The following is a 26,463-nucleotide window of genomic DNA, read 5'->3' on the forward strand; positions in this document are numbered from 1 at the left end:
CTCCATGTGTCAGGCTTTGAGAACGGCAAGTAGCAGCAAGCGGCAAGTCTGGCCTCGTCATGAAGTTGCCCAGGAAGCAAGCACCCAAGCCTTCTCCCCCATTTTGTCAATGGCGACTTGCCACAGGGGGCTGCTACCGTCGAGACTCTCCCCTCGTCTCTTATCCCATCATTTTGAGGGGCAGAAATCACTAGAAGGTCTCACGCTGCATCGGGTCATACGACACTTGATACGGACCTCCGAGTTGTCATTTCTAGCTGGATGCCGAGTTGGAGAGCGCATCTACACCAGGGCTCTGGGAAGCAAATGTCGCTACAGCATCTACAGTACGTCCCTAGGAGGAGGAACACCTTGGGATGTCGTCTCTGGCAGCTCACTTCAGGGGCAGGGGGGCGAGGGGCAGGGGATCTGCGATGCAGCGCCGGAGGTGTGTGGGCCGGGGAAGGAGATGATGCCATTCCATTGACATGGCGCGGTGATGGAAACAGGCCTGTCCTTGACGGGTTTTCTGGCTCCCCCCCCTCCTCCGGGGAAGCCTGGGCAGGCGAACGATGAGCCGAGGTGCGCAGCAGCGTGCGTCTCCCGCCCCTGCACTTTAGCCCCTGAATCACCACCACGATGCGTGCAGTATCTCAAACTTCATATATCCGACTCCCAGGAGCCCCGTTAAACAGGCTACTGGGTAAATTCGCTCAGGCCACGGCGTTCAGGACCTTGGGAGGCGTGAGGAGAAGAGGCAAATCGTCCGGTTTCCTCCTCCCCCCCCCCTTTTCTTTTCCTGTCCACCGCGTATGTATGAATGTACGCATGCATGCAGAGTGGTTTTCAGCCGCACCCCGTAATATCGGCTCTCCATCCATCCATCCATCGGTTGGGCACCCCTCCTCCGCGTGCCCGGAAAACCGCTGGGCGGGAAGATGGCGTGGTGGTGGTGATGGTGGTGGTTGTGGTGGTGCAGGACAATGGCCGCGGTTGCGTACGGGTACATACGCAGACATACATACAGCTTGCCATGCCGCCAGCCGACTTTGATTTCCCATGGGGGGCAATAAAAATAAATAAGAAGGCGTGCGCTCTTCGATCCGTATTCGGGATTTGGGTCGTGAAACACCGGCGGGGAGGAGATGTGTGTTGTGTAATTAACCCGCGCCCCCCCTCTTCCCCGTCAACCAAAGAGCACGCTTCAGACGCTATTCTCTTCCCTCTTCCTCGTTCTCTCTGCCCTGCCCTGTTTTCTTGTCCTTGTTTTTCTTTTTCCTGCTGCGGGTGTTTCCCCTGCCTGCCGGCTTCGAAAGGGCACATTTGGGCCTGGATGGGCTCGGGCAGAAGAGGGTGGCAGCGATGCCGTGGGATGCTCGGGTTTACTGTACAGTATGTTGCCTCCCCCCCCCCTCTCTCTCCCTTGCGTACCTTCACTCTTCCTGCACATATGAACACAGTAGTTCCTACAGAGGCGGTGCGTGCCACAGTAATACCAGGCCGATGCGGTGAGATGAAGGAGTGGGGAAAAAAGGGGGCGGCGTCCGGGTGCCAAACAAAACAACGGAACTCCAATCAACAGCCCGTCTTGCCGCCGTCATGACACGGGCACCGCGAGCTGGGACCACTGGAGAGGAGAGGCGAATAAGCTTAACAGCCCGGGGGAGGGGGGTGGATAGGGGAGTCCCCGTGGTCGTCGTTGCACAGCGTGTCACGAGACATTTCAAGCAAACGAGGAACACAGGAGCAAGAGAGAGAGAGTGAGCGCGCACAGAGTGAAATGAAGAGCGAGGCCGTGGAGGACGGCCATGTGTAACACAGGGGGCGTCTCTTCAGCTCTCTCGGGTCCCGCCGCCCGAGGCACGATGGCGGGCGGCGCTGACTCACGGGGTCGGATGACGCGGGCAAACAAACACCATCATCGTCAGTCGGGCTTATTATTATGTGTGTGTGTGTGTGTAGTAAATGTGTTATGCACTTCAGTGCCGGGCTCCGGGTCCGTCTCCGTCGCGGTTGTTGGGTATGCTAAGGGGGAGGAAGCCGTGCCCCCCCTTTTTTTCCCTCTTCCATGTGGTGAAGCAACTCGATCGGGTCTGGGTTTGAATTTTCAACCATCTCGACCGGTGGCCCGTCATCGTGGAGCTGCTTTGCCACTACCAGGGACGGGTATGTGTGTATGGTCTGTGTGTGTATGTGCGTATGTGCGTGTAGATAGGCGTGGCCCGCCCCCCCCTCTCTCTCTCTCGCCCCCAGAACAGAAGAAGAATCCCGCAGCCGGGTCCATCCCATCAGATGTGCTGCGCCGTCCCAGTCAGTCCGCGGTGACTCCAACAGGCCCTCTCTCCTCCATCTCTCGCTCACCGTCTCGCGTCCACTCACACCGGCCCACCACCAACCAGCCGCATGGCCGACGGCGCAGGCTGAGCTCCTCTTGCTTGCCGTACAGGTACCCTACACCGACATGTGCGGTGGCCGGGCGAGCCGCATGCCACCCATCATCCATCTACCTGCTGGTAGGCGGTCCTTTTGCGTCGCTGCGGGCGGTGGTGGGCGTGCCTTGTTGCCTGCGCCCGCCGCCGCCGCGGCAGATGAGACATGCGTGGCCGCGCAGCTGAGCACAGCCGAAAGAGAAGGGGGGGGGGAGGGCCAAGTAATCGAGCAAAATACAAACAAGGAAGAAGGAAGAGGGTTCGTCGACGAGATGCTTCGCCACCATCACCGGTGTCTGTGACAGGTCAACAGCGACAGCCTCCCACCGACGGATAGGGCATGATTACACAACTTGGCTGTATATGCAAGGTAATTCTCCTCTTGCTCACCGCTTAGCAGGGGACGGGACCGATAGGCAGCGGTTGTTGTGACAGATGTCTTCGGGCTGTTATATCGCTAATTTTCTTCTGTCTAGTTGAGACTGTCTCGGGTCCCAGACGTTGCGGTCTTGACAGCACGATAACCCCCCCCGTCTCTCGGCTCGTGTAATCATGTACGATATCTATGTACTCAACCGCCCCCAAATATCCAAGCAGGCCCGGTCAAGACACGCAAAAACAGGCGTGTCGTCTCGTTCTCTCGGCCGACTGGCAGCATCAGGTTTCCGGGCTCGCGACGGAGCTCAAGCTCCGACTCCTGGTGGCCCCCCCCCCTCCTCCCCGGAGCCTGGAGTCCTGAAAGCTGACAAGAAGGAAACGGGGCAGAGAGCGGGAACCAGGAGAGGAGAGACAGTCTTGTCTTTGTATCCGTCCACGCCCGTCGTTTGATGATCCGGGTTCTGCTCCGCGGGAGTCAGAGGCAGCAGCAGAATCGTCGCCGGAATCGTTCTCGAAGCCGGGGGAAAACGACGTAGAAGTGACAGATACGGACAGTACAGCTGCTCGCTTCCTGCGCCACGCAACGAAAACGTCGCGCGGCATGGGGCTCGGTGGGTTTTTGTTAGGCGCCCGTCGTGCTCGTTTACGAACACGTCGCGAAAAGGGTCCCGTTTCAATCGGGTACGGGCGCGCCAAGCCAGACTGACACGGTTCCCCGACAGTACGGGCACACAGAGAGACAGACGTCGGTCGAAAAGACGCACCAGTCACGAGGGGGCCATGGCATGACGCCTTGGCAACGGCTCAAGACGAAGCGCAGGGGCCTTGACTCGCCGGCACGCCCCGGTTCCCACCTCTGGCTTTTTGTTGCAGCCACGGACGGAGTTGGATACTGCTATTATTTCCGCATGTCTGATGCCATATGGGACAAGGCTGGACGTGCCGTAACCTCGTACGATGCGCGGCAGTCATGCAGAGCGGCATTCTTCATCGTCATCAGTGATGATGAGCAAGAAAGGGGCCAGCCAGGGTCCACCGCGGTCGGGAGTTGCCGCTTTGACGAGTGAAATTGGCCCAATGCCACCGCGTCCAACGACACGAGGGCCTTTTGCGTCGCGTCGTCCAAGCGCGCCGCTCTCATCAAAACATGGATTGGCGCCATGGCCTTGCCGAGAAAGAAGAAATGAAAAAGGGCGAAACGGGAGAAAATGGAAGGGCAAAAGCACGCGTCCCATACCTATGTATCCATACATAGACACGGTTAGTATTTGGCTGACTGACCAAGGTCGTCTCTACGGATACACAGACACCCCCTCCCTATTCGCGCTCGATACCTATAGCCCGGGAGTGTGTATATAGCTGCTGTACCTAGGTACTTACCTCTCCATACCTATCCTCCGTATACGTACAGAGTACACACTTTCAAAAGGTACATACAGTACAAGCGGAGAAGGCACCCAAGGTATACCTTACACTTGGGTCCTGTAATCTCTACGTGCGTCACACTCCTCCCTCTTTGACCTCATTTGTCCAGAGGACGGATGCATGTGTGTGTGTGTAAGCAGGTAAGCCAAAACATGGCCAAAAATACTTGGCATATCTCATGTAGTCTGTACGGGTGGGGACCAAGACACTCTCCGGGCCCAGAATAGAAGCCTCTCCACGGCTCAGCGCAACATCCTCTACCTGGCCTCCACGATGCCTGCTTGTGTCGCCTGCGCGGAGGCGGCAGTGAGACCCGCGGAGAACCATGCATTGCCCTACTGCATCTTCTGCGTACTGTATCCGTAGGTTGTACATAGAAACGTATTCGTACATGCAAACTGTCATGACGCAGCGCCTCGTCAAAACTCCCGCGCCCCTCTTCCGCCCTCATCTCATGCCCCCCCTTCCACCCCCATTCAAGGTATGCACCTCGTCAGCACGTACTGTACGCATCCGACCTCATGCTGGAAGGCCATGCTTCTCAGTAGGCGGGGCTACCAAATCGTCCCATCTTCTACCCCAGTCTGTCGTCAATGCACGTATCCTTCCTTCTCTCTATCCGTCTATGGATTGCCTCGTCCTGGACCAGACACTCCGGGCAGTGGCCTTGGGCACCCGAGGGCACGTGTGCTATATGTCATGTACAGCTGTGACTGAGTGCTTCCTCCTCACTCAAAGTATCCATCTCCGTCGCAGTGGTGCGCATCGCCTGACAATGGACTTTTTGCGCTGGCAAGCAAGAACCACCACCGAAGCAACGCTGGCCGGCGAACCAACCGGCCTTCTGTTTGACCACAGCATTTCTGCAAAGGACGTGTGACGTGATGTGATGGGCAATCAGAGGCCCTCCCGACGCATCCATCCCTTCCTTGCCTTGCCTCTCAATGAATCCCCCGCAGTAGCGGACCTCGGGCGGACGGGCCGTCACATCGAGCGGCGCCTCCGGACTGTTGCATCAAAGGTACTATTGAAGAGTAATGAGCCGAGAGGGTTATTGTGGTGGGTGTAGAAGATGCACAAGCAAGTTGGCTCAGCTTGGACGTTGGGCAGCAGCAGGCGCGTGTGCCCACCCATGCAAACCAAGTCTGGTCTTGTCATCCATCTTGCTTGGGGATTGAGGCAATGAAACGTTGACTGGGGGGGCCGGCGTCCGTTGCTTTCCTCCCTTGGCCTCATCTGTATATTCGCGCAGTAGTCTGGTGAACGCGTGGCATCTACGGATACTGTCGCATCGCATGCACAAAAGCATGACGTGCCGGACCGACGTCTGGCCGTCCATGGGCCCAAGGTTCGGAACGACGGTGGGGGTAGGACTTGACGGCGGCGTGTTGGTGTTGCCAGCTCCGAATAGCCATGTGTGGTCCCCCGGTCACGGGAACTCGATCGGTCGCTTGAGTCGTTGGTCCTGTCCACAAGCAACCACACTCAAGAGTAGGAACCGGCTGCGTCCCTAACTAGCCAGAAAGCGAGCCGACCGCTCATCTTTCCGGATGGCTCCGACCATACGTGCAGTGCTGGGCTGTCTGTGCTTTCTGTGGGCAATGCTTTGCATGGCGTGCATATACCGGGACATGGAGTTGACCATGATGCCGCAAGGATCCCTTGTCGGCGCTCTCCGGGCTTCCGGTTCTCCCACTGACCTGTTCACCACACCATCTTATGTGTCAGGACAAAGCTTCGAGTCAGGCAACAGCTCGAGGCTTGCCGCGCGAGGTGCAGGGAGGTTCTCCACGGCGAAGAACATAGCGTGAAACAGCGTCGTCAAGGCACGGGTGGCCCTGGCTGTCAAGAATGGCGCGCCGCTCATCCATGTCCCATGACTTCGTGGGGACCGTGCCGCATGCCAACAGCATCTCTAGTTCAGCATATTACCCGTTTACTATCCCCGGGATGTGACCCCCTGCAAATGCCCAAAAAAAAGGTTGCTGTCGCAGCCGTGGCTGGGATGGAAGGGACGAACGCTTCCCCAGGAACGACCCGCGTCTCCGTCCAGTGCTCTTGGCTCCCATGGTCCGGGGACAGGGCAGCGTTCTGCACGCCGTTCTGATCCCAGCCGCGGCCTTGCAAGGGCCGGGCAGAATTCAGGGGTATGCGACGAATGGGTTGAAAGTCGACGTGCCCTTGTGCATTGTATTCCAGCAGCTCCATGGCGCACGACGTGCAGTGCCAGCTCGGACCTCGCTGGTTCTCTCTGTGGGCGGCTGCGAGTGCCAGTTCAGGGTGAGCAGGGTGAGCAGCATGCGGTCATGCGCAGAGCAGCGCAGGCGCCTCGCCATGTTGCCAGCAGCTCGGCGATTTTCTCATCCGTCGACAGTCAAAGGGCTGTTGACGTGTCACGCAGCCCACGGCCACGTCCCTGGCCTGTCTGGCTGCAGTGGAGGCTCTTGGCTGTTGACGCCGGTATGGAGTCTCGACGTCGGGAGGGGGTGTCTCAGATCTTTTGCAGCCTGTCTGAGTGTACGGATAGATTTCTTGGTTTGAGGTTAGAGTTGGCGATTCAAAACCTCGTGGCATGGCCGTACTGTGTTAATGCGTAGCGTCTCGTACGGTGAGCTACATGCTGCTGTGGGCAAAGGCTCCAAGGGTCAGGTTGTTCGCTACCTACTACTACGTAACTCGAACCGATACCTCACCGTGCGGCGAATACACTCTGGCCTCCCCTAGCACCAACGGCGGGTATCTGGGTATCTGTATCACTGGGACCTGCCTACACAGATTGCCTGGTTCATCAACAAGGGGCGTAATGGTACCCAAGGCAATACTGCACCGAAGCCAAAGGGCCAGCCGGGCTTGCAAGGATTTTCCCGCTCCACGGCCCGCATGGAGGGCATCGCCATCCCGGTCTGCCGCTCCGCATTCTGTTGCAACTTTAAAATGGCTCCCGGACAGCGGGGACGCAGCGATCGGACGACAAGCTTGCGAGCGCGTGCCCAGGGATTCGGCCGGCAGCCAAGCTACATACGAGTCTGCAGTCAGCCCTACGTGCTGCCATCCAACAAGTATTGCTGCAACAGCCACCCGCGCCGAGACTGGCGAGCTTCCCCCGGCCGGTTCTCCTTAGGCCCTTGTCCCCGAAACAGGCCGTCAACGTGCTGCTACCTGGCAATGACTTGTTCCCAGCGGTACGACTGCGTACGGCGTCGACGGTGCCGAGGCAGAAGATGCATTCTGCGGCGGGCGATGGCGGTGCTTCGGATGAAATGGCCGCCATCAGGGCTGCTACCCTGCACACAGCAGCGACGCAACGCGACGCAACGCGACGCACCAAGTGTGGGTGCGCGAACCCGGCGTCGTGTCCCTGTTGCCGGGGCTCCTCTCGCTCCCATGTGCACCGTTCCCTGCCCGCGAGCGTGTCGCACAGCCCACGTGCCACGCTGCTGAATTGGTGCCACCACTCTCGAGCTTGTTATCGAATCTTGCAGCTGCGTAACTTACCAGGTCCCGGTAGGTTAGGATGGATGGTCAGCAAACCCCCGAGCACAATGGGGCGGGAGGACATGACGTAGCCCGCGTCGCGTCCCTGTATTAAGCCTTTGCTCCCGTTTTCAGCTTTTTATGGTTATACTGTCTCTCGCACCAAGTAGAGTCGTAGTGCACGGCGCCCAATGTTTCCTCCGACTCGACGCCTGGCGAGGCACATGTGTGCCGCACGGGCATAGTGGGAATACACAACACGGATACTCCATACTACATGGCCAGCTTGTCGTCGGTACAGTGTGTATATTATGTACGAGATGCAAGTCCATCGGCAGTTGCCCACAACAGCCAAGGTACTAGTATCCGTCTTTCTCTCCTGGGCTTCTGTCATCAACCAAGGTGGCAGAAGCCGACTTTGACCTGTCCATCGGCCCGCCCACCAGGGCTGGATGGTACCTGTACAGAGCTCTGGGGGAGTGGGAGGGTGCATGTACAAAAGGTCGGGTACCTGGGCTACCGTGCCGCCTTTGCCCATCTGACCGCCCGTCGGTGTTTGATATTTGCGCGGTGAAAAGTCGTTGGCCAGGCGCAGCAAGTGGCCAAAAAAAACCGTCAGCGCATGCGGGTCCCAGGAGGGCTTGCAAATCTCCTTTCCCTCCTGCTCGTACCGGAGCTCATCTCGAGCAGAAAATTTTGCAGCCGATCTGTGTGCCCCGTAATATACGAAAGCCCGGAGAACCGCTGGCCCCTTGGCCAAATTCACTCGTCATTCACGCAGCCAACCGGCCGGTTACGAGACCAGGTACAACAAGGCCCTTTTCCCTCGTTTCCTTCTCCCTCTTCCATGCTTCCCATCGGTCGTCGTCGCACGGCTGGCCCCCCCTCGCCCCAAAAAATAAACAAGTGTCTGACCCCCTGGATCAAGTCGTCGAGTCCCTAGGTTTCGGTCGACCGTCTGCCCCCCCTGCGCGCGCGTCTGCCTGTCAAACTACGCCCGGGCTGCCGCCTGACCCTGTCCAACCCGCTCGACGAGGGACGACCCTGCAGAGGAGCTGCACATCACCACTCTGCAACTGCACACTCGACCCTCTTCCGACATCTGTCGTCCAGACTTCGTCTGCCAAGATCGCCGCTCTTTGCCCAGAGCCTACCGACAACCGCCCGTCCATCTTTGCCCGTCGCGCCGCTGCTGTCCGGACCCACCCAAAACGAGCCCATCTTTCACCCGCCGACATCGCAAAAGCACCGCACCCTGCACGACTCTGCCACCGACGGCCGCCTGCCCAGCTCGCTCGGCATTCGCGCCTGCACGCCCAATAACGAGAGTTCGCACCTCGAGTCGTCCGTCGTTGCTCGCTGTTTTGCGTGCAAACAACTTCGTTTTCGCGTCCTCGTCCGAGTACGTACCCGCCTACCCCCGGTGGCAGGGTTTAGTGGCTGACCGAAAGCCGCTGACAGCCCCTAACGCTCGACGGTTCCACCGGTCGCCCCCCTCTTTTTGTGAAGACAAGGAGACGCATTGTACCTGGACGGACTCAACCTTATTGACGACGGCTTGCAAAGCCAAGCTATCTGGGTAAGCAGACGGCCTTTCACCCAGCTCTTGCGGTCCTGCTCCCCAAGCGCCGCCAACCATCGGCCAACGTTCCTTTTTTCTTCGTCTTTCTGAGCTCGTCCGGCCCACCACCAACTCGGTGTGTCGGTGGTTGGTTCCATTGCACAAGGACGCCTGCAGCTGCGACTGCGGGATGCTCGCCGCGTCCCCCACCCCTGGAGCCTGTCGTCGGCGTCGATTCCTCGAGCCGACTTCTCGGAATCGCGCCCCGTCGACCGGGCTTGCAAGGGGCCAGCTTCTTGGGAGGGGGGCGACGCGAGGCGCATGTACATACACACATGCACGGAGCACACTGCCCCGTCCATCACTGCAGCGCCTGTGTACTCGGGCCCTGTCGAAGAGCACGGCGCACGCAACTGCCACAACCCACGCTGCACCCCGACGCGCGCACACGCGGGGGGTTTTTATTTTATTTTTCGACGACGGAACTGACTTTTTCCCCTTCAACTTTACAGAGCCAGCACCCGCGAGCCCGACCACGCCCCCGGCCATTGTGCAGGTTGTATCGCGAATCACAGGTATGCATCCATTCGCCCAGCATCGTGTCGGCTTAGCCCCCGCTTGCCATGTTGCATAGACTGAGGCTCTGCACAGATAATTGTACATGCACTCGGGCTAGTTGGGGTTCGTTGGCACCGATCTGCGAAGTACGCCGGCCAGTTTACTTGGCATGGAACTTTGCCGTCGGCCTGGCCAAGTTACGGCAGAGACGCTGATCATCTTGTAGGTCAGCGACTTGCATAGTCCTTGGGTGAAACTTCGAGCGAGAGTGGGATAAGGTGACGAGACTCGTTCGTCAATCCTGCCATTTCCTACGAGACCGGGCCTGTTTCCACGATCCGACAGCGTCTCACCTTTTGGACGGGACCGTCCATGTGCCGGTACGTGGTCCCCTGGATCGGGCAAGCGCCGGCAGACCCCCCTCACCCCCTCCTTTGTTTTTAATCTTGCCATCCTGTCATCTCCCCGCGATGGATGGAACCCGTGATAAGCGGCGTGTCTGTGCTTGCCGTACCGGTATTGCCTGTGTTCCAACTGGCGAGCCTCTCAGTCGCAACCCTGCTACGTGGGGCAGCAGCTGGCGCTCAGTGCCATCGCCGCATGAACGACCATGCTCCGCCCCATATATCGGTCGGCTACGAGTGTGAGCTAATTGCGATTCAGGGCCCAAACTCGACACGACTGAATATTGGGGCTCTCGGAGTCTCGTTCTTCCTGCTTGAGTCAGACAAAGGAAAAAACAGAGTCCCCAGAAACTCAACGGGTTGGACCAACGGGCCGTTTGAGAGGTAGGTAGCCTCTGCTATTCCCACTGATTCGAATACCGCCCAGCACACGCACACACATCTGGAGGGCAGAACAAATGCTAATGTGTAGGCCACAGAACTGTTGACTGCATATTGCCGCTCCCATGACTGCAGCAATGGCCGCACACCGGCAGGTCCGCGGTCACTTCAAAGAAGAAGCCGCCGCAGATTCCGTGAGTCCATATACTTTTCTTGCATCAGGAACTCGTCGAGACCAATGGCCGAGTGGCCTAAGCACCGCGTGCACAACGAAGACGGTGTCGCATGATGGCACTTGCAGTCAGCAATGCCATGCCTTGTCATTGTCCCAAGCGATACCCCTATTGAGTTGGACCATGAACCAAGGCTCCAGCGGAATCTGCAGCCGTTGTGGGTCAAGACTCAGTTGTGGGACTTGGCAGGGTGACTCCTGTTTCACCAAAGACTAAGGGTGCCCGCACACGACAGGGGTCGTGGGTCGTCCCGGCGTGGTACATACGTGGAAGTCGACCTCCAAGGAGCAGAGAGCGGGAGAGGGCTGAGGCGGAAGGCTGCAGCCTTCGCATCAGCTTCGTTTGTCCACTTCGTCAGCAATGTGCGACGCGGCCGCGCAGAGTCCTGCGCACATTCCGGCGTCATCGGCAGGGCCACAGGCTCTCGACGCTCCACGCGCTGAGAAACGGGAACGGCCTGACGGTTCTCACAGGCTGTGAGGCTGTCAAATCTTTTTTCTGGACTTCTTTGGTCGTCGGCTCAATGGTGCGCCAGGCAAGCAGCCACGAGGAGTGGGCCGCCAGTTCCGTCGGCGAGCAGCTGCAACGCTCAGACTGGGTGATGGGGGGTGAGGGCGTGTGGGAGTGTACCCCGAGGGGGGGCGCGCTTATTCTGCTCCGCTAAAGACCCAGAGCTGGTGGAGATTGGCGAGATGGCCACTTCGTTCCCAACGCGCTACGAAGCCACAGTCAGCCAGTCGCAGCCTGTTCCCCGACCCCCAGTGGGGTCCCCTGGACAATAGCGGTGGCTGTCGAAAAGAGCGAGCCAGGCCGAGAAGACGGCCGACGGCTACGACTCATGACTGTCTTGCGCCAGAGGTACCCAGTCGCCAGTCTTGTCCAAGCCAAGTGGCTCCTGGAGTAAGCAGACGGGTTTGCCCATGAGAAGAGGAGCAACGAGTGTTGTCACCAATGCTTGGAAGCCCGTGCCGTTGAGCGCGTTCTTCTGGAGCCACCCGCTGCCCGGTTGAACTCTCGTCGACGTGCCGCTCCAAGACAAGGGGGACCCCACGGCTCCCTCTTTTCCCACACACCCACCCATCACCACCTCTTAAGGGGAAGGGCTGGCGGCCGCAGTCTCTAGTTGGAGATGACCTGCTCGCTTGCCTCGCCTTTTTGCCTTGCTGCTCGACAGCCATCCACACACCGCTTGTGGCCCAACGACGGGCGACCCAATCCCGGCTGAATCCTGGTCCGTTGGCTAGCCCCGGTCCTTCAATACTCCATTGGGCAGCTGCCCCTAGGGACAGTGCTCCCTGACTCCCCGGACGACTCGTCCATTGGTCGTTTAATCAAAGACTCGCACCCCCTGTCACGTTTCTCCCATGCGCTGGCCTCGTCCCCGGCCTCTTCCCTCATCCCGCCACCCTCCCACTCATTGAACCCCCGTCGCTCCCCGAGCTCACTTGTCGACCCACCCCCCCCCTTGTCATCGAATTCCCCCAAGCTGCCCGAGTGGAAAAAAGAGACGTGGAATCAAGGTCTCCAACTCTCGAGTTTGCCTGACCTTGCTCATGGCTTGTTCATCAACGACGCGAGCGGTCTTGATTCCAGCACTCGAGTCTCGTCCTGAAGTCCTCGGCGACACACTGGCTAGGGACCACAGTCTCTTTCTCTCTCGCGATCGGCGGTCATCTTGCGCGCTTGGCCGGGTTCCTGAGCGCCAACCACACACCCACCGGGTACATGCTGCAGTACATTCATTGTCAGCTCATTGCATACCCACTCCAGATCCCACCTCGCCCGCCCCCATCTCCATAACTTTGGTTCAAATATTACTTGTTCCCCTACACTGCTCTTTTCCCATGCGCCACCACCCCGTCATCCTTCTACCGCAGAACAGCGTTGTCCTGTCCTTATCCCTCCTCCTGCCCTGCTTGTCTCCACGTACCTGCCGACGAGGATTCGGCCTGGTCTTGATTGGATTTGGGCGAACCCGTCGCTCTCTCTCCTGCTCGCCTCCGGCCTTTAGACCGCGGTATAACCTCCCCCCCACCCCCTTCTCCTCTTCTCCCATCTTTGCTGTACAAGTAGTAAGCAAGAGCCGGGTTGCTTCATCAGCGCGGCTGTTCTGCCGCGCCTCACCCGTGCAATCCCAGTTCTTCACAGGGGGCAGCCCACTCCACCAGAGCTCCCCGGACCTTGACACCCGTCAGGGGGCAAATATAACCAACGCGCCCTACCTTTCTACACTGTTGTCCTTGCCCGTCCTAGCCCATTCTTTCATGCCCATGTCTTACTGATGCGTCTGGTCTCTATGCAGCATCATCCCCACCACCAGCAACAGGGTCCTCCGCCTTCGCAGCACCTTCACCATTCGCGACCGCCGAGCATCGTCCATCAGCATCAGCAGCAGCCGCAGCATCACCACGCGCAGGGCCACGCGCAACCGCACCAGCACCCGCAGCCGTCATCGCAGGCTCAGCATCACCAAAGCGCGTACTCGTCGACCCACTCTCTCCCCCAAGCTTATCAGGCCGCCGCCAACCAAGGTGCCAACACCCAGGATAACCTGGGCTACTATAACCACCCAAGCCCGTATAGCACGCCAGGTGCCAACAGCGGATATACATCCGCAGGTGAGTCCCCTAGCTGGCCACCGAGGTTGCTCGGCGCGGAGCGCGTGCCGTACTGATGTCGCGACCACTCAGACACATCCGACATGATGGCCGCCGCACAAATGCCTCGACCCCCCTATCCTCCCATGTCATACCATACGCCGCAGTCGAACTCGCCAGCCTCGGTCGCGTCGCCCTCGCAACATGACCAGCACAGGAGCATATACGGCCAGCCACCGTCCCAACACCTCCAGCAGTCCATGTATTACCAGCCGCAGCCGCACTATCAGTCGATGCAGCCTCACCCGTCGGCCTCACCGTACGCACAGCATGCGCACCATCCGCAACCGTCCATGACGTCGCAGCCCAACATGATGATGTCCCACGCGGCGCCGCAGAATCAGATGACCCATCACGCGGCGCAACAACACGCCCAGCAGTCAGGCATGACGGGGAGCCCGCGGCCCAAGATTGAGCCTCAGGTTCCCGTCCAGCTTCAGAAGCAGGCGCAGGCCTCTCCGATCCAGCAGACACAGCATCAACTCCAGCAAACACAACATCAACAAACCGCCCCCCCGCTCCAGAGCCCGGGCAACCAGGCTGCGGGCATCAACCCCAACGCTGCTCCCGGGCCGATCCCGGCCACGACGCCGCTGGTGGTCCGACAAGACGGCAACGGCGTGCAGTGGATCGCCTTTGAATACTCTCGCGACAGGGTCAAGATGGAGTACACCATCCGCTGCGATGTCGAATCCGTCAACACGGATGAGCTCTCGCCCGAGTTCAAGCAAGAAAACTGCGTGTATCCCCGAGCATGCTGCGCCAAGGACCAGTACCGGGGCAATCGTCTGATGTACGAGACGGACTGCAACCGCGTCGGGTGGGCCCTGGCGCAACTCAACCCGCCACTGCGTGGCAAGCGCGGCCTGATTCAAAGGGCAGTGGATAGCTGGCGTAATAGCAACCAGGACCCCCGCCTTCGAAGCCGACGAGTTCGACGCATGGCCAAGATGAATAACCGCAAGCACGTCCAGGGTACGCCCACGCCACACCCCGGCGCCGCCCATATGCCGGGCCCCGGCGGGCCGGCAGGGCTGTCAGCCGGTGGCCCCATGGGGCCGGGCGGCGCACCGGCCATGGGGAAGCCGGGCCTGGGCAACATGGGGCAAGCAATGCATCATCATGCCGGGGGTCACGCCGATGGAGGCGCCCCCGGTGGAGGAGACGAAGTCGGTATGTTCCACCAGATGTGATTTGAGTCTTTGCGCTTGTTGCGTTTGCGCTGCTTTGATTCGCTTCCATCTCGATGCACCACCTCATTGCACTGCCGCGCACGGGCTCGTCTTGGACGTAGCCCCGTGCTGCTTCGATGATACCAACTCCTTCACCTCTCCCCCCTGAGTCGCAAAAAGCAACTTGCATCTGGTTTCTGCGCGTGCTCTTGGTTTTCCTGCATTGTCTCGGTCTGTGTTCACTTTGCGGCATCTAAGGGAATGTGCCACAACCCTTTTCTCCCTGGCATCTCAAGTTTTGTTATAAATAGTACGGGGTCTGAGTCGACTTGCGGCACCAACCCCCTTCCTGTCCCCTAACTTTACACCCACCCCTTTTACGACGACTCGACGGGCTTGCGGTGACGCTGTCTTGAGAAGATACCCGTCATGTTGCTACACGCGCTGTCCTGTACATTATCTAAAAAGTCGCATAAGATGCCTGCTGTCAAGTCTTTTTTGCTTTGTTTTCACTTTGTTTTGGTTCTGGGCATTCTCCCTCTGCTAGCTCAGTCTGCCAAGTGTGGCTGTAAAGAAGTTGGCATCTCAAGGCAGATATAGTTTGTTCTTCCAAGTCGTGGGTCCCGTTGGGAAGTAAACGGGCACCTGTTGGCTTTGCAAAGACATTGCCATCCCCTCCCTGTACTCACGACACAATCTTGCATCGCGCATTCTCCTGAAGCGCTCAGGCTAATGCGTTTGTTGAGGTACCGGTAATTCGTACGAAGAACAACACCATCATCAAGCTCCGACTGCTCCGGGACATCCAGGTGGTGACGATGTAAGACAAGCCCACGTCTTCGCAGGGTATGGCGGTCCAGGTTATCCTACTGGCCAAGGGGGACCGATGTCTCATATGGCCCCTCGGGCGGGGGGTGCAATCTCGGCGAGAAGCCACAGTCGATCTCACGCCGACGAGCCCGACGGCCTGTTCCCCGACATTCCCGAGGCGAAGAAGCGCAAGTTCATCCTCGTTGAGGATAGCGTGCGTGGCTCGCGGCTCCGTGTCCGCGTCACGCTGGATGGCGTCGACACCAACGAAATCCCGGATAGCTTCCGGAAGGGGGCCAGCGTGTACCCCCGCAGCTACTTTCCGCGAGAGATGCAGAGCCCGCCCCCGAGTGCCACGGGCTCGCGGTTCTTCGCCGAGGACCTGTCCGACGACGGGATCCAAGAGACAGAGGGCCGGGATGTCAGCCACCACCGTGCACCGAAGCCGATTGGAGAGGTGGTCAAAGTCACCATGGCCGAGGGACAAGACGGCGAAGCCACCATTCCGAGAACGAGGAACTCGCGGAGAGGGAAGGAGGTCAGACTCAACGACCTGGCCTACCGAATGGCGTGGCTTCAGAGCCGGGTGTTTGCCGGAAGGACGGTATTTCTTCAACGAGCCCGTAGGTGCCCCAAGGACAGCCCCAGACAGTCCAAAAAGCATGAGAGATGCTAACCATGTGCTCTAGTGGACTGCTACCGCAACAAGACGCGGGCGGCCATCGAAGGCACCATGCAGGACGTGGCGGCCGTTGCGCCCTACTACGAAACGCGAGCCGGGAAGCGAAAGTGGAACGATCGGAGGAAGCGAGGTGAAGAGAGCGATGACTGAGGGCCAAGACTTGTTGGCCCGCCTGCTGCGTCTTTTTCTCTTCACCACGTATATTCCCCAGGCATCCGCCGCGAGCCTCGAGTACATGAAATCTGTTCGTCGGCCAAGGCCTCGAACGCCCGTCGATTGGCGAGGAATGACCTTTTTTTCTTTTCATTTCGCTTACGGTAGAGAGAGGGGGGGGGACTTGTTAGTTGAAGAATTGGGTATGAGAGACGGGCCTATTGTACATATGGGCGTTGAATAGACGATGAAGTGGTGATGCGAAGCAGGGGAGTGAATTTTGAGAATGAATGAAGTACGAGCTCTATACTCTCTCGCCCGGTGCCTTTTATTCGTCCTCGGCTTAAAACTCGGCCGACTTTTACTTTGAGAGGCATGACAATGCTTACAATAGCCGATGTCTGTGATCCAAGGGTTTCGTCGAAATTGGCGCTTGCCTGGGCCGGGGTGAGTTGAATGACTTGTTTGATTTAAAGTAGGGACTTACGGAGGCGGGTTGGTTCACATGTTGCGGAGACGAAAGCGGGAGGCTAATGATGGGTGGTAGGGTTACAGGATCTATCATCTAAGTTATCAGGGGCAGGGAGAGGAATGAAACCAGGGTCCACCAGCTTGGCGGTCGAGCCGGGGGCCGGGGGCCGGGGCCCGGGCCGGTACGGGGGGATGGTGGGGGGGGGAAGCCGGGAGCATGGATCTACTGTGAAAAAGCCAAGGGCCTTGTGTCCAGGTACCGCAGGGTGGTAAATAAAGAACCCATGCTTGCGGTTACGGGCATTGTTCGCCGGCACGCCATCGGCGCAGAGTGCATGGGGGGGGGGGGTTCGACCCCGGGCTGGGCTGTCTAGGTTCGTTGGTTGGGGGTTTGAAACCCCCGTGGGGGGAGGGGGGAGCAAGCAGTGACAGCACCTGGGGTAGAATAGGTAGGATGGGTTGTCCTTGGGTCCGTGTTGTTTTGGAGCTTTGGAGTTGACGTGCACAGCAACAGACTGAACAGTAGTGTTCAGGTGTATGTATATATATACGCACCGCTAACGAAGACGTATTAGGAGCGAGTGCTTGGCGTCCGCGAAGTAGTACATAGAGCAACATGGAGATTACGGCGAGGATTGGCTTTCAAAGGTGCGCGAGGTTCAGCCCTACGGCCTCGGACCCTCCAATGTCAGGGGGGGAAGGACGATGGTGCTGGGTTGAATCGACTTGGGCTCTCTCTTTCTCTCGTCATCTGTCTTGCCTTGCCTGCCCTACTTGGCGGTAACTGGACGCTCTTATAATCTTTGCTAAAGTACCAAGTGCGGTGCCTACAGACAAGAGGGTCTGCTGCAACTGCAAGGGGTCACTCGTATCGGGCGAACTCAACCCCCACCCAACCTCCCTCTCTGCCCACCGGCGCTTCTCTCTTCCCCCCCTTGGCCCCCTCGTCCCCTGTGCTTCTCGATATCCTTGCCGTGCCCCCCCCCCGGCTGTCCGTCGCTTCGCAGCAAAACCCCCGAGGCGGGCCGCGAGCAAAACAACACCTCCCGCGAAAACCCACCAAGCAGGCAGGGCCGCCCTCCCGAGGCGCGAGGCAAACGCCGCCTTTTCTCTCCGAGCATGGCGACGCCGCCGTCGATGGCGCAACGTGGCGCCGCTGCCTCGCCGCAGACGCTCGTCCCTGTTGCCGAGCTGGAGGCTGCGCCGCCGCTGCGGGGGAGCAGCGTCGGGGCTTGTTGCGACGACGGCTTGGCGCCCTTGAGAGCTTCTTGTTCTGGCGGCGAGGAGCCGGGGCCGCCGCGGGATGTCCTTGGATCCTGCGACTTGGGAGAGAAGAGGGAGGTGGTGGTGGGCGGTGGCGAGGCCAAGCCGGGGGGGGAGAGGACAGTGGGGGGAAGAGGCAAGGGAAGAGGAGAGGAAGATGAAGATGAAGAGGCACCGGTGGCGGAGATGGCGAATCCGTGGCCGTATCATGGACCGTCCGAGGAGGATGACGACGGGCTCAGCGCAACCGTCTACCCGCGCGCGCGCACGTCTCGGGCCACCTCTGCGCCGGCGCCTTGGCCCGCGGCAGGCACAGGAGCAGCAGCAGCAGCAGCAGCAGCAACACAAGAGGCGCCAAGTGCCCAGCCACGACCAGCGGTCCAGAAACCCGTCCCGGAAGCACCGGCGACGACCCGGCACCACCACCCCTCGCCGGCGGGCGCCTCCTACACGCCGCCGTGCTCGCCTCGGCCTCTCGGCGACGCGGCGGCGGCCGTTGCCGGGTCGCCCCCCGGTGCCGGCGCGGCGACGGCGACGCTTGCGTTTCGGCCGCGGGGGGACGACGAAGGCCGGGGCTCTGGCTCTGGCCGTGGCCGGGTTTGCGCGCCGGCGCCACGGCCCGTCGTCTCCTCTTGTCCGCCGAGTCTGGTCTCGGCCAAGCCATACCTCGACGGCGCTGCCGAGTGGACCACCGGGTTTCCCTCGCGTCCCGCTGCCCCGGCCCCGTCGGCAGGTCGTCCTCAACGCCTCTCCTCGGCCTCCATGGGCACGCATCTCACGTCGGATCCCGCCGCGACGCCCGTCTCTCCGCCGCTGCAGGGCTATCCCACTCAGCCCCTCGCCGCGAGTGTCCCCGTGTACGGCATGCCGCAGCCGACCTACGCCGCGCCGCCGCCGCTGCCTTCCCCTGCTTCGGTTGGCCTCTCGCCGTATCCCTCGCCGGGGCAGGCGGTTCCGCAGCTACCGGGACCGCAAGCTTACCACGCTACGACGCCCGAGCCGACGACGACGACGCCGTCACCGCACATGTACAGCTACAGCTACAGCCACAGCCACAGCCCGTCACCGCTGTATTCATGCACGAATGCTTCTTATCCGGGGCCCCAGTACGTGCCACCGCCTCACCCACCCGGCTTCTCGTATCCCGGCCCCTACTACCCACCTCAACCGACGTATGCCTTTCCGGATGGCCCTGCTCCGCCTCGTCTCGCGATATACCCACCGCCGCTACCCCCCCGATCGGCCCCTGGACTGTTCGCCCCGGGCTTCGGGTCCGACCCGCGCAACGCCATGCCGTACCCGCCGCCGCCCAAGACGCTGTACACGCCGCCGCCGCTCCCTGCCGGCCGGCCGCGCACCTCGTCGAGCAGCATGTTCAGCAGCTCGTCGGCGCGGAGATGGCTAGACAAGACGAGCCAGATGCTAGAGAGCAAGCTGGACGAGGTGCTGCAGGGGCCGCAGGGACCTCCTCACCGACCTGCGTACGGCCCTCCACCCGGCTCGCACATGCCGGCGCCGGCGCCGGGGCACGGAGGGTACCGGGGCGGATCGTGGGGCGGTGGAAGCTACAGATATGCATAGCAGCCGGGGATGCTGAAGGGGGACAGGGAGGGGGGGAGGGGGGCGGACAGGGAGATGCGGTCGAGGCGTTTAGCGTTGTTGGCTCAGAAAGCTGAGCATTTGGACATGTTTGCACGTCCCCTTGCATGTACAAAGCAACGAATGGTGAGAAACACAACACCAATGGCTTACGAGCTGAAATGTGTGCAAAGTAACGACGTCAAGTGTACAGTATGTGGCTGGCTGGAATTGGTGCGCCATTTCCAGGCACCCACGGAGAGCTGCCTGTGGAAGGCAAACCAGTGGGCGAGAGGGTCATGCGGTACAGGATGCCTTGGCCGAAGGTGCATCGCGTGGCGGCGTATCCGCAAGTCGTCAGCGGACGTGACACGGGCGACGACATGAAGGCGTCAGACGGCGTCGAGAAAGTCGGGCTCACCGCCTGTGTCGAGGATACATGTCGCTCAAGGGGCGTGAGACCTTGTTTGCCAGCGGGATAAGCAAACCTGCCAGCCAATACCAAGGCGGAGGGTGAGATTGTTGGGTCGGAGAGGCAAACGAACAAAAGTGCCCGGTTGCCGGAGCAAGACGACGGGACTTCAGCCGCAAAGCGAGTGCAACATGGAAGGTGACGGATGGGAGGCGAGATGAGGTATTAACAAGGTTTCATCCTTTGTTGAGATGAGGAGGTTCTTGTCATGATGGCCAACCATCCACATGCATCGCCGGTAGGGCGTAGGCGTCGCACGGCCCCCGAGGCAAAGGACGGGGCCGACATGGGATGACGGTCGAGACGCAGATGGCGCGCGGATCAAGGCATTGGCTCGGCGGATGGTGGATGAAGGAGGAGGAAAAGGAGCAGCAGAGGAAACCGGCCCCTCGGCCATCCGATTGATGCCCCTCGCCCATCCGATTGACTGATGCCCCGCCCATCCGATTGATGCATAGATGTAGGTACCTCCATTGAGCATCTGCCTCCCTCCTCCTCACGACCGTTGTGCAGCGACACTCTAAACGGCTTGCGCCCTGCCATGATTGATGGGCGGGCCATCAATCATGACCATTTGCATGAATCAAGGGACGAGCATCGTGGCCGTGGAGCAACTGTTGGTGCCCGATGAGAGAGAGAGAGAATACTTGGTGCATACGAGTACTCTTGGTGCTGATCCGAGACAGCGCCAAGTCTGCAGGCTGCCTAATTTACCTACCTACCTAACTTATACAGTACCTACAGTACAGAGGGAGGACCTTTCTTTTGGCGGGATACTTGGTCCTACTGTACCGAGTACCTACAGCCCACAGGGAGGACATCACCAGCTGCTGCATCCTGCCGGTAAAGGACCCTCACCACCTGTAGTGTTTGGTCGTGTCACGGCCGTTGCATCTGTCATCCGAACCGACGAGGGGAATCTCCCCCGCGTGCCCATCGATTGGATGAAGTCGCAAAGGGAAAGAAGCGCCGTCTGTCTTTCTTGCCCGTGTCCTTTAGGGTGTCGTGAGGCCAGCCTTGGGTCACTTGCAAGGATGCCCACGAATCAGACTCAAGCTGCGAGAAGCGCATGAATGAAAGAGAGGTGCCTACCTACTTACGACAAAGCCAGTCATTAATTACTGTAAGCAGTATATCGTAACTCTTACAGTCTTGAGGCGATTTTCTTGCCCTTCGCGTCAAGGCTATAACTTAACTACATAAGCAGCCGCTGACCAGAGCGGAGCTTATTAGCGGGTTCAGTGACCAACGGTTAAACGGTGATGGCCTGACGACACCCAAAGAGACAAACAATCATCACATCAGTCAATCCAAGGAGACTAGCGGTCACTTGCAAGCGCCACGTGTGGGCACGTGGCTTGCTCGCAACAACGCTTGACAAGATTCTCCAGCAGCTGGCGAGATGCACGACCGAGATTTGCGACTTGATCCGGACCCTGTCGTCTTCTCAAGCATCAGCCGTGGAAACGCATCTAGTAAGTAAACGCCATGGCCAAGTTGGTCTCCAACATGATTTGAAGGTGCAGGAGCTGGCTGGGACGTTACCCTCAAACTCTGTCAGCCCATCTTTCGGGGCCAGGAGATCCCCGAGGATATAGGCGAGAGGGATCCCCAGTGTGCGGCCACCGAACAGGCCCTCTTAGGCCAACAATCTGCCCGCCGGAACTCATTCTATCCTCCGGAGTCGCCGCGAAATCGTGCAACACGCGAAGGCGGCTAGCTACATCCTCACAGAGGTCTATATCGGTGGCAAGCATCTCACCGAAGACATCATCCTTGAAACCCACCGGCTTCTTGCCCACAGGGTCGATACGGAGCAGGGCATGAGCTGGACGGAATACAGCGGCGTCTACCGCCGTGAAGATGTCTGCGCTGGACTCAACTCGTTTACAGACTCGACAATTGTCCCCCCAGCCATGGGAGAAATGATTGCCGCCACCCATCGGGGACGTCGACCAAGTCAACAAGTCGGGCGAAGTTGACCCGGTCGCATTCTCCGTCAAATACTGCCATGCCTTTGTCAACATCCACCAATTTCTTGACGGCAAACGGCCGAGTCTGCCGTCTGGTTCTGAATGCCCTCTTGCTCAAGTATGGCGGAGGCCTGGTTTGTATTGGGGAGCAAGGACATGGCCGCAAGAGGTATCTGGAAATTGCCGCTAGGACCTCGCGGCGTCAGCTGTCTCGGCAGGATGATTGCGATTTCGATGATGACTTGGCCCCAAAGCACTACAAAGAGCCGGCTAGCTTTACCCAGCAGCACTTTACCGACAGCATGCGCAAGCTAGCTCGAGTTTTGAGCCTGTTGATGTCTGTAATTACCTACGCAACTGTATGCTTATATTTGGGGGGCTAATGCGGAGGATTGGATATGTTTAGTGTCAAATTAGTAGTAAAGCACCCATCAACGGAGCAAAGGGTGCACTGAATCGGGCTGGAAGCGTGCCCACCACCAAGAGCACGAGGACAAAGAAGAGGGGGGAACAGGCGTCACTGTTGAAAGCTGTGTGCGAGCAGAAATTGCGGCTCAGGTTGGGCTGTGGTGAGGTCTGCCGTCAAGATAATAGAGGGTCCAGGCTCGTGCTTGATTCACCTCTCAATTCCCCGTGACAATGCCGCGTTTCATGCCTGCAGGGCAACCGACAAGGGGAATTTCCCCGGCGTGCCAGCCCATGGATGGTGGATGAAAGGCGATAAACACGCAAAAGAATGCCCTGCAAGGCACAGCCGCGCTCCATCCTCTGTCAACCAGGGACCTTGCCTGCCCGCCGCACCACATGCTTGTACCCACTGCACGTCAGGTCAAGGAGGCTTTATTAATATCAGGACCCGTTCCGTGTGCCAGAGTTTCGCCTCAACGCTTCGTCGTCAAGGCGGCGACCCCGGGAGGGTGATGAGGTGGCAAACAAGCCAAGCCGTCAGGTCAGGTTCGCGAACCACTCAAACTCTAACGGACGTCATGGGCCTTTTCATTCGACTAATACATTACGCTGCACCTCCAATCACGGCTGCTGACTCGGCGGCATATGCGTCGGGCCTCTTTGCTCCCGCCTCACGCCGTGCAAGTCAACGTGAATTGCAGGGCCGCAAATCGAAGAGACAATCAAGAGCAGCGTTGCTTGTCGATGACCAGCAATCGTCCTGACAGGGTGCACTTGGCATCCATCCAACTCATTCGCCACGAGTGGCTGCTTGGGCTGGGCAGAGTCAGGGCATGAAGCCTTGGACATGATCAATATTCCTCCTCCGTACAGGGGCTCGTACCCGCCGCCGACAATCCACGTCGGGTATCTTTAGGCGCCTGCCTACGCAAACACGTTGGGCCCAGGACAGTGCACAGAGCCTCCACTGCTTGCCGGAACCCAACTCTGACCGCCGCCGCTTGACAGTGCCTCCTCCAATGTGCCAAGGCTGGTGGGGGTGCTTCGGTGCATCGGCACGGCAGAGCCTTCGGGTCATCATTGGAAAGGCAACTCGGTGCAAAGGCGCCTTGGACTTGCCGCAAAGCTAAGGCATCAGGTCGATTGGATCCCGCCCGTCGCTTTGTTGACCGCGCGCGCCCTGTGCTCGCAGGCGGTTGGGCCGTCGGCAGGTACCCCGGAGGCTGCGGGCCAAGGCGCCCCGGGCCAGGTACCACCTCTGCCCGGCAATAGTGCTCCAGGTATCTCGGGCGAAGCGCTCGCTGCCAGAGTCGCCTGTCTGCCTCAGCCCAGCCCCCCAAGCGCTCTGGGCTGAAATTCCTTTTTCCTCCCCGGCCCGAGCTTCAGGTTCCCTTGCCTCTCGCCTCATGTCCGAGTGGTACTCGGTTGACTGACTGACAGCCCAAAAAGGTACCTCGTCTCCTTCGGCCCCCCCGCTCTCCCTTTTCGCTTTTCTCCCTCCCTTCCTCCCTCGCCCTCTTTCCCTCTCTCCAACACCCGCCCCCCTCCCACCACTCCATCCCTCTTCTCTTTTCCACCTTTTCCACCCTCTACCTCTCCTGCTCTCTTCCACACCTCCACCTCTCCGCCACCACCACATCCTCTCGTCGAGATCGGCTCCGACAGAACCTTTTTTTCTTCCCTTCTGTCGGGAATCCGATTGCGTCGTTTTGATTGACGCGTCCACCCAACGAGGCGGCGGCAACCGACAAAGACTCCGTCGACGGCTCACCCGCGCGTCGACTTCCCCAACAAGCTTCGACCTAGCAGTGACGGCGCCTGGCCTCGTCACCGCCATCCTCCTACCCGCCTGCCACCTTGGAGGCTTTGCACGCCTCCTACTTCCTTGACCGCCTCTCCGGGCCCTGAATCCGCTCAGTTGCAGGTAAGCGGCCGACTGCCATAATCACCTGCACCATCGTGCCATGCACGCCTCTGGGGCACCCCCTGCGAGCAAAAAACGAATAAATGGCGGCTTTGGCTATTTGACGCCCTCTTCGCCAGTGGGCAGTCTCCCGCAACTCAAACGCCTGATCGGCCACTATTGGCACAACCATTGATTTGCTCCGAACTTGGCCCGGTGGCGTTACTGCCCTGCAAAGCCTGCGCACTCTCCACATTCAACACTCATGCACTCCCTCCTCCCCTCTCCACACTCTTCTGCAACACGTCACTATCAGAATCACTGGCTTTTGCCGCTCGTCGCTGACCTCGGAACGTCTAGACGATTGTCCAGTTCGCCCTTACACATCCTCCGCTGCGGTATCCAGCCCACTTGAGTGCAATCGTGCACTCGTAATCCATCGTCAAGATGACCACCATGGTAAGCCCTGCCGACCTTAAAGATGCATTTCCATTGCCCGCATATCCACCCTTCAGTCCCTGGAGACACTGGGAAGAGGTGGCGAGGGGCCGAGACCTGGGCAAGACAAAGCTACAATCCCGAGATTGCTGCTCATCACGGGCTTGGACTCGTATTGCTCGACTTGCTCGAAAAATAGGACAGCAGCACATGGCGAAACTGGCTTGCGTGAGCCAGTCTGGGAGAACACTTTGACTGACTGGGTGATTAGGATCTTCGTGTCGGCAACAAGTACCGTATCGGCCGAAAGATTGGCTCCGGCTCTTTCGGCGACATTTACCTCGGAACAAACATCATCTCCGGCGAGGAAATTGCCATCAAGCTCGAGTCGGTCAAGGCCAAGCACCCCCAGCTCGAGTATGAGGCTCGCGTCTACAAGTCGCTTGCTGGCGGCGTCGGCATTCCCTTTGTCCGCTGGTTCGGCACCGAGTGTGATTACAACGCCATGGTCCTCGACCTCCTCGGCCCCAGTCTGGAGGACCTCTTCAACTTCTGCAACCGCAAATTCTCCCTCAAAACGGTTCTCCTGCTCGCAGATCAACTCATCTCCCGCATCGAGTACATCCATGCGAAGTCGTTCATCCACCGTGACATCAAGCCCGACAACTTCCTCATGGGCATCGGCAAGCGCGGCAATCAGGTCAACGTCATCGACTTTGGTCTCGCCAAAAAGTACCGCGACCCGAAGACTCACTTCCACATCCCGTACCGCGAGAACAAGAACTTGACGGGAACGGCCCGCTATGCCTCCATCAACACCCATCTCGGCGTTGAGCAGTCTCGTCGCGACGACATGGAGTCTCTCGGCTACGTCATGCTGTACTTTTGTCGCGGCTCTCTGCCGTGGCAGGGCCTCAAGGCTGCCACCAAGAAGCAGAAGTATGATCGCATCATGGAGAAGAAGATGACGACGCCCACCGAGGTTCTCTGCCGCGGCTTCCCCAACGAGTTCGCCATCTACCTAAACTACACTCGGTCCCTCCGCTTTGATGACAAACCCGACTACAGCTACCTGCGCAAAATCTTCCGCGACCTCTTTGTCCGTGAGGGCTTCCAGTACGATTACGTCTTTGACTGGACCGTGTACAAATACCAGAAGAACGCCCAAGCCATTGCTCAGGCCGCTGGCCAGGCCAACCCCGAGGATGAGGAAAAGGCCCGTGCCTCGCGCGCCAACGCCGCTGCGTCCGGCCAGGCTGGTGTCTCCAAGCCCAACGCCATCCCCAGCTCTCGTCGCAAGATGCTCGAGCGTGGATCTGGCGCCGGCGTGGACACTCCGGATACCAACCGTGCCATTGGCGGTAGCGACAGGATGTGAGTGTCTGACAAGCCCAAACGAACCGTTCCTTGTAAGGAGTCTTTTTCCTCCGCGCGTTCAGTGTGCCCATTCCGTTGGCCGAGGGTCGAATTTGCTGACAACCGCGGCTGACTCAGTGGACGGTAATAGGCTGCGCTCCGCTTCAAAGGGAGCCAACTACGCCTCTGGCAGCTACCGACCCACATGATTTTGCGAAATCGGCCCTGCCCTCCACCTGCGAGACTTGGAGCGAAATGGCGGCCGACAGTCGGGGCAACCCCTCCGCTTGATCGAAGTTCCTTGT

The 26,463-nt window shown here is 59.3% G+C and overlaps 3 protein-coding genes across 3 annotated transcripts; all 3 read left to right on the forward strand.

Annotated features, from left to right (window-relative positions):
- Positions 1-13,118: 13,118 nt before the first annotated feature.
- Positions 13,119-16,293, forward strand: HRG_04498 (ribosomal protein l24e; the record flags this gene model as incomplete). Its single annotated transcript, XM_044862969.1, has 7 exons — positions 13,119-13,296; positions 13,354-13,440; positions 13,513-13,901; positions 13,947-14,652; positions 15,398-15,497; positions 15,591-16,084; positions 16,151-16,293. 7 exons carry the CDS (start codon positions 13,119-13,121, stop codon positions 16,291-16,293), a joined length of 2,097 nt encoding a protein of 698 aa, XP_044721583.1.
- Positions 16,294-18,792: 2,499 nt separating this feature from the next.
- Positions 18,793-19,611, forward strand: HRG_04499 (uncharacterized protein; the record flags this gene model as incomplete). Its single annotated transcript, XM_044862970.1, has 1 exon — positions 18,793-19,611. One exon carries the CDS (start codon positions 18,793-18,795, stop codon positions 19,609-19,611), a length of 819 nt encoding a protein of 272 aa, XP_044721584.1.
- Positions 19,612-24,811: 5,200 nt separating this feature from the next.
- Positions 24,812-26,367, forward strand: HRG_04500 (kinase; the record flags this gene model as incomplete). Its single annotated transcript, XM_044862971.1, has 3 exons — positions 24,812-24,823; positions 25,074-26,176; positions 26,310-26,367. The coding sequence occupies 3 exons, from the start codon at positions 24,812-24,814 to the stop codon at positions 26,365-26,367; spliced, it is 1,173 nt and encodes a 390-aa protein (XP_044721585.1).
- Positions 26,368-26,463: the final 96 nt, after the last annotated feature.

Source organism: Hirsutella rhossiliensis, assembly GCF_020360975.1.
Source record: "Hirsutella rhossiliensis strain HR02 chromosome Unknown scaffold00004, whole genome shotgun sequence".
In the NCBI taxonomy this organism is placed as follows: Eukaryota; Fungi; Ascomycota; class Sordariomycetes; order Hypocreales; family Ophiocordycipitaceae; genus Hirsutella; species Hirsutella rhossiliensis.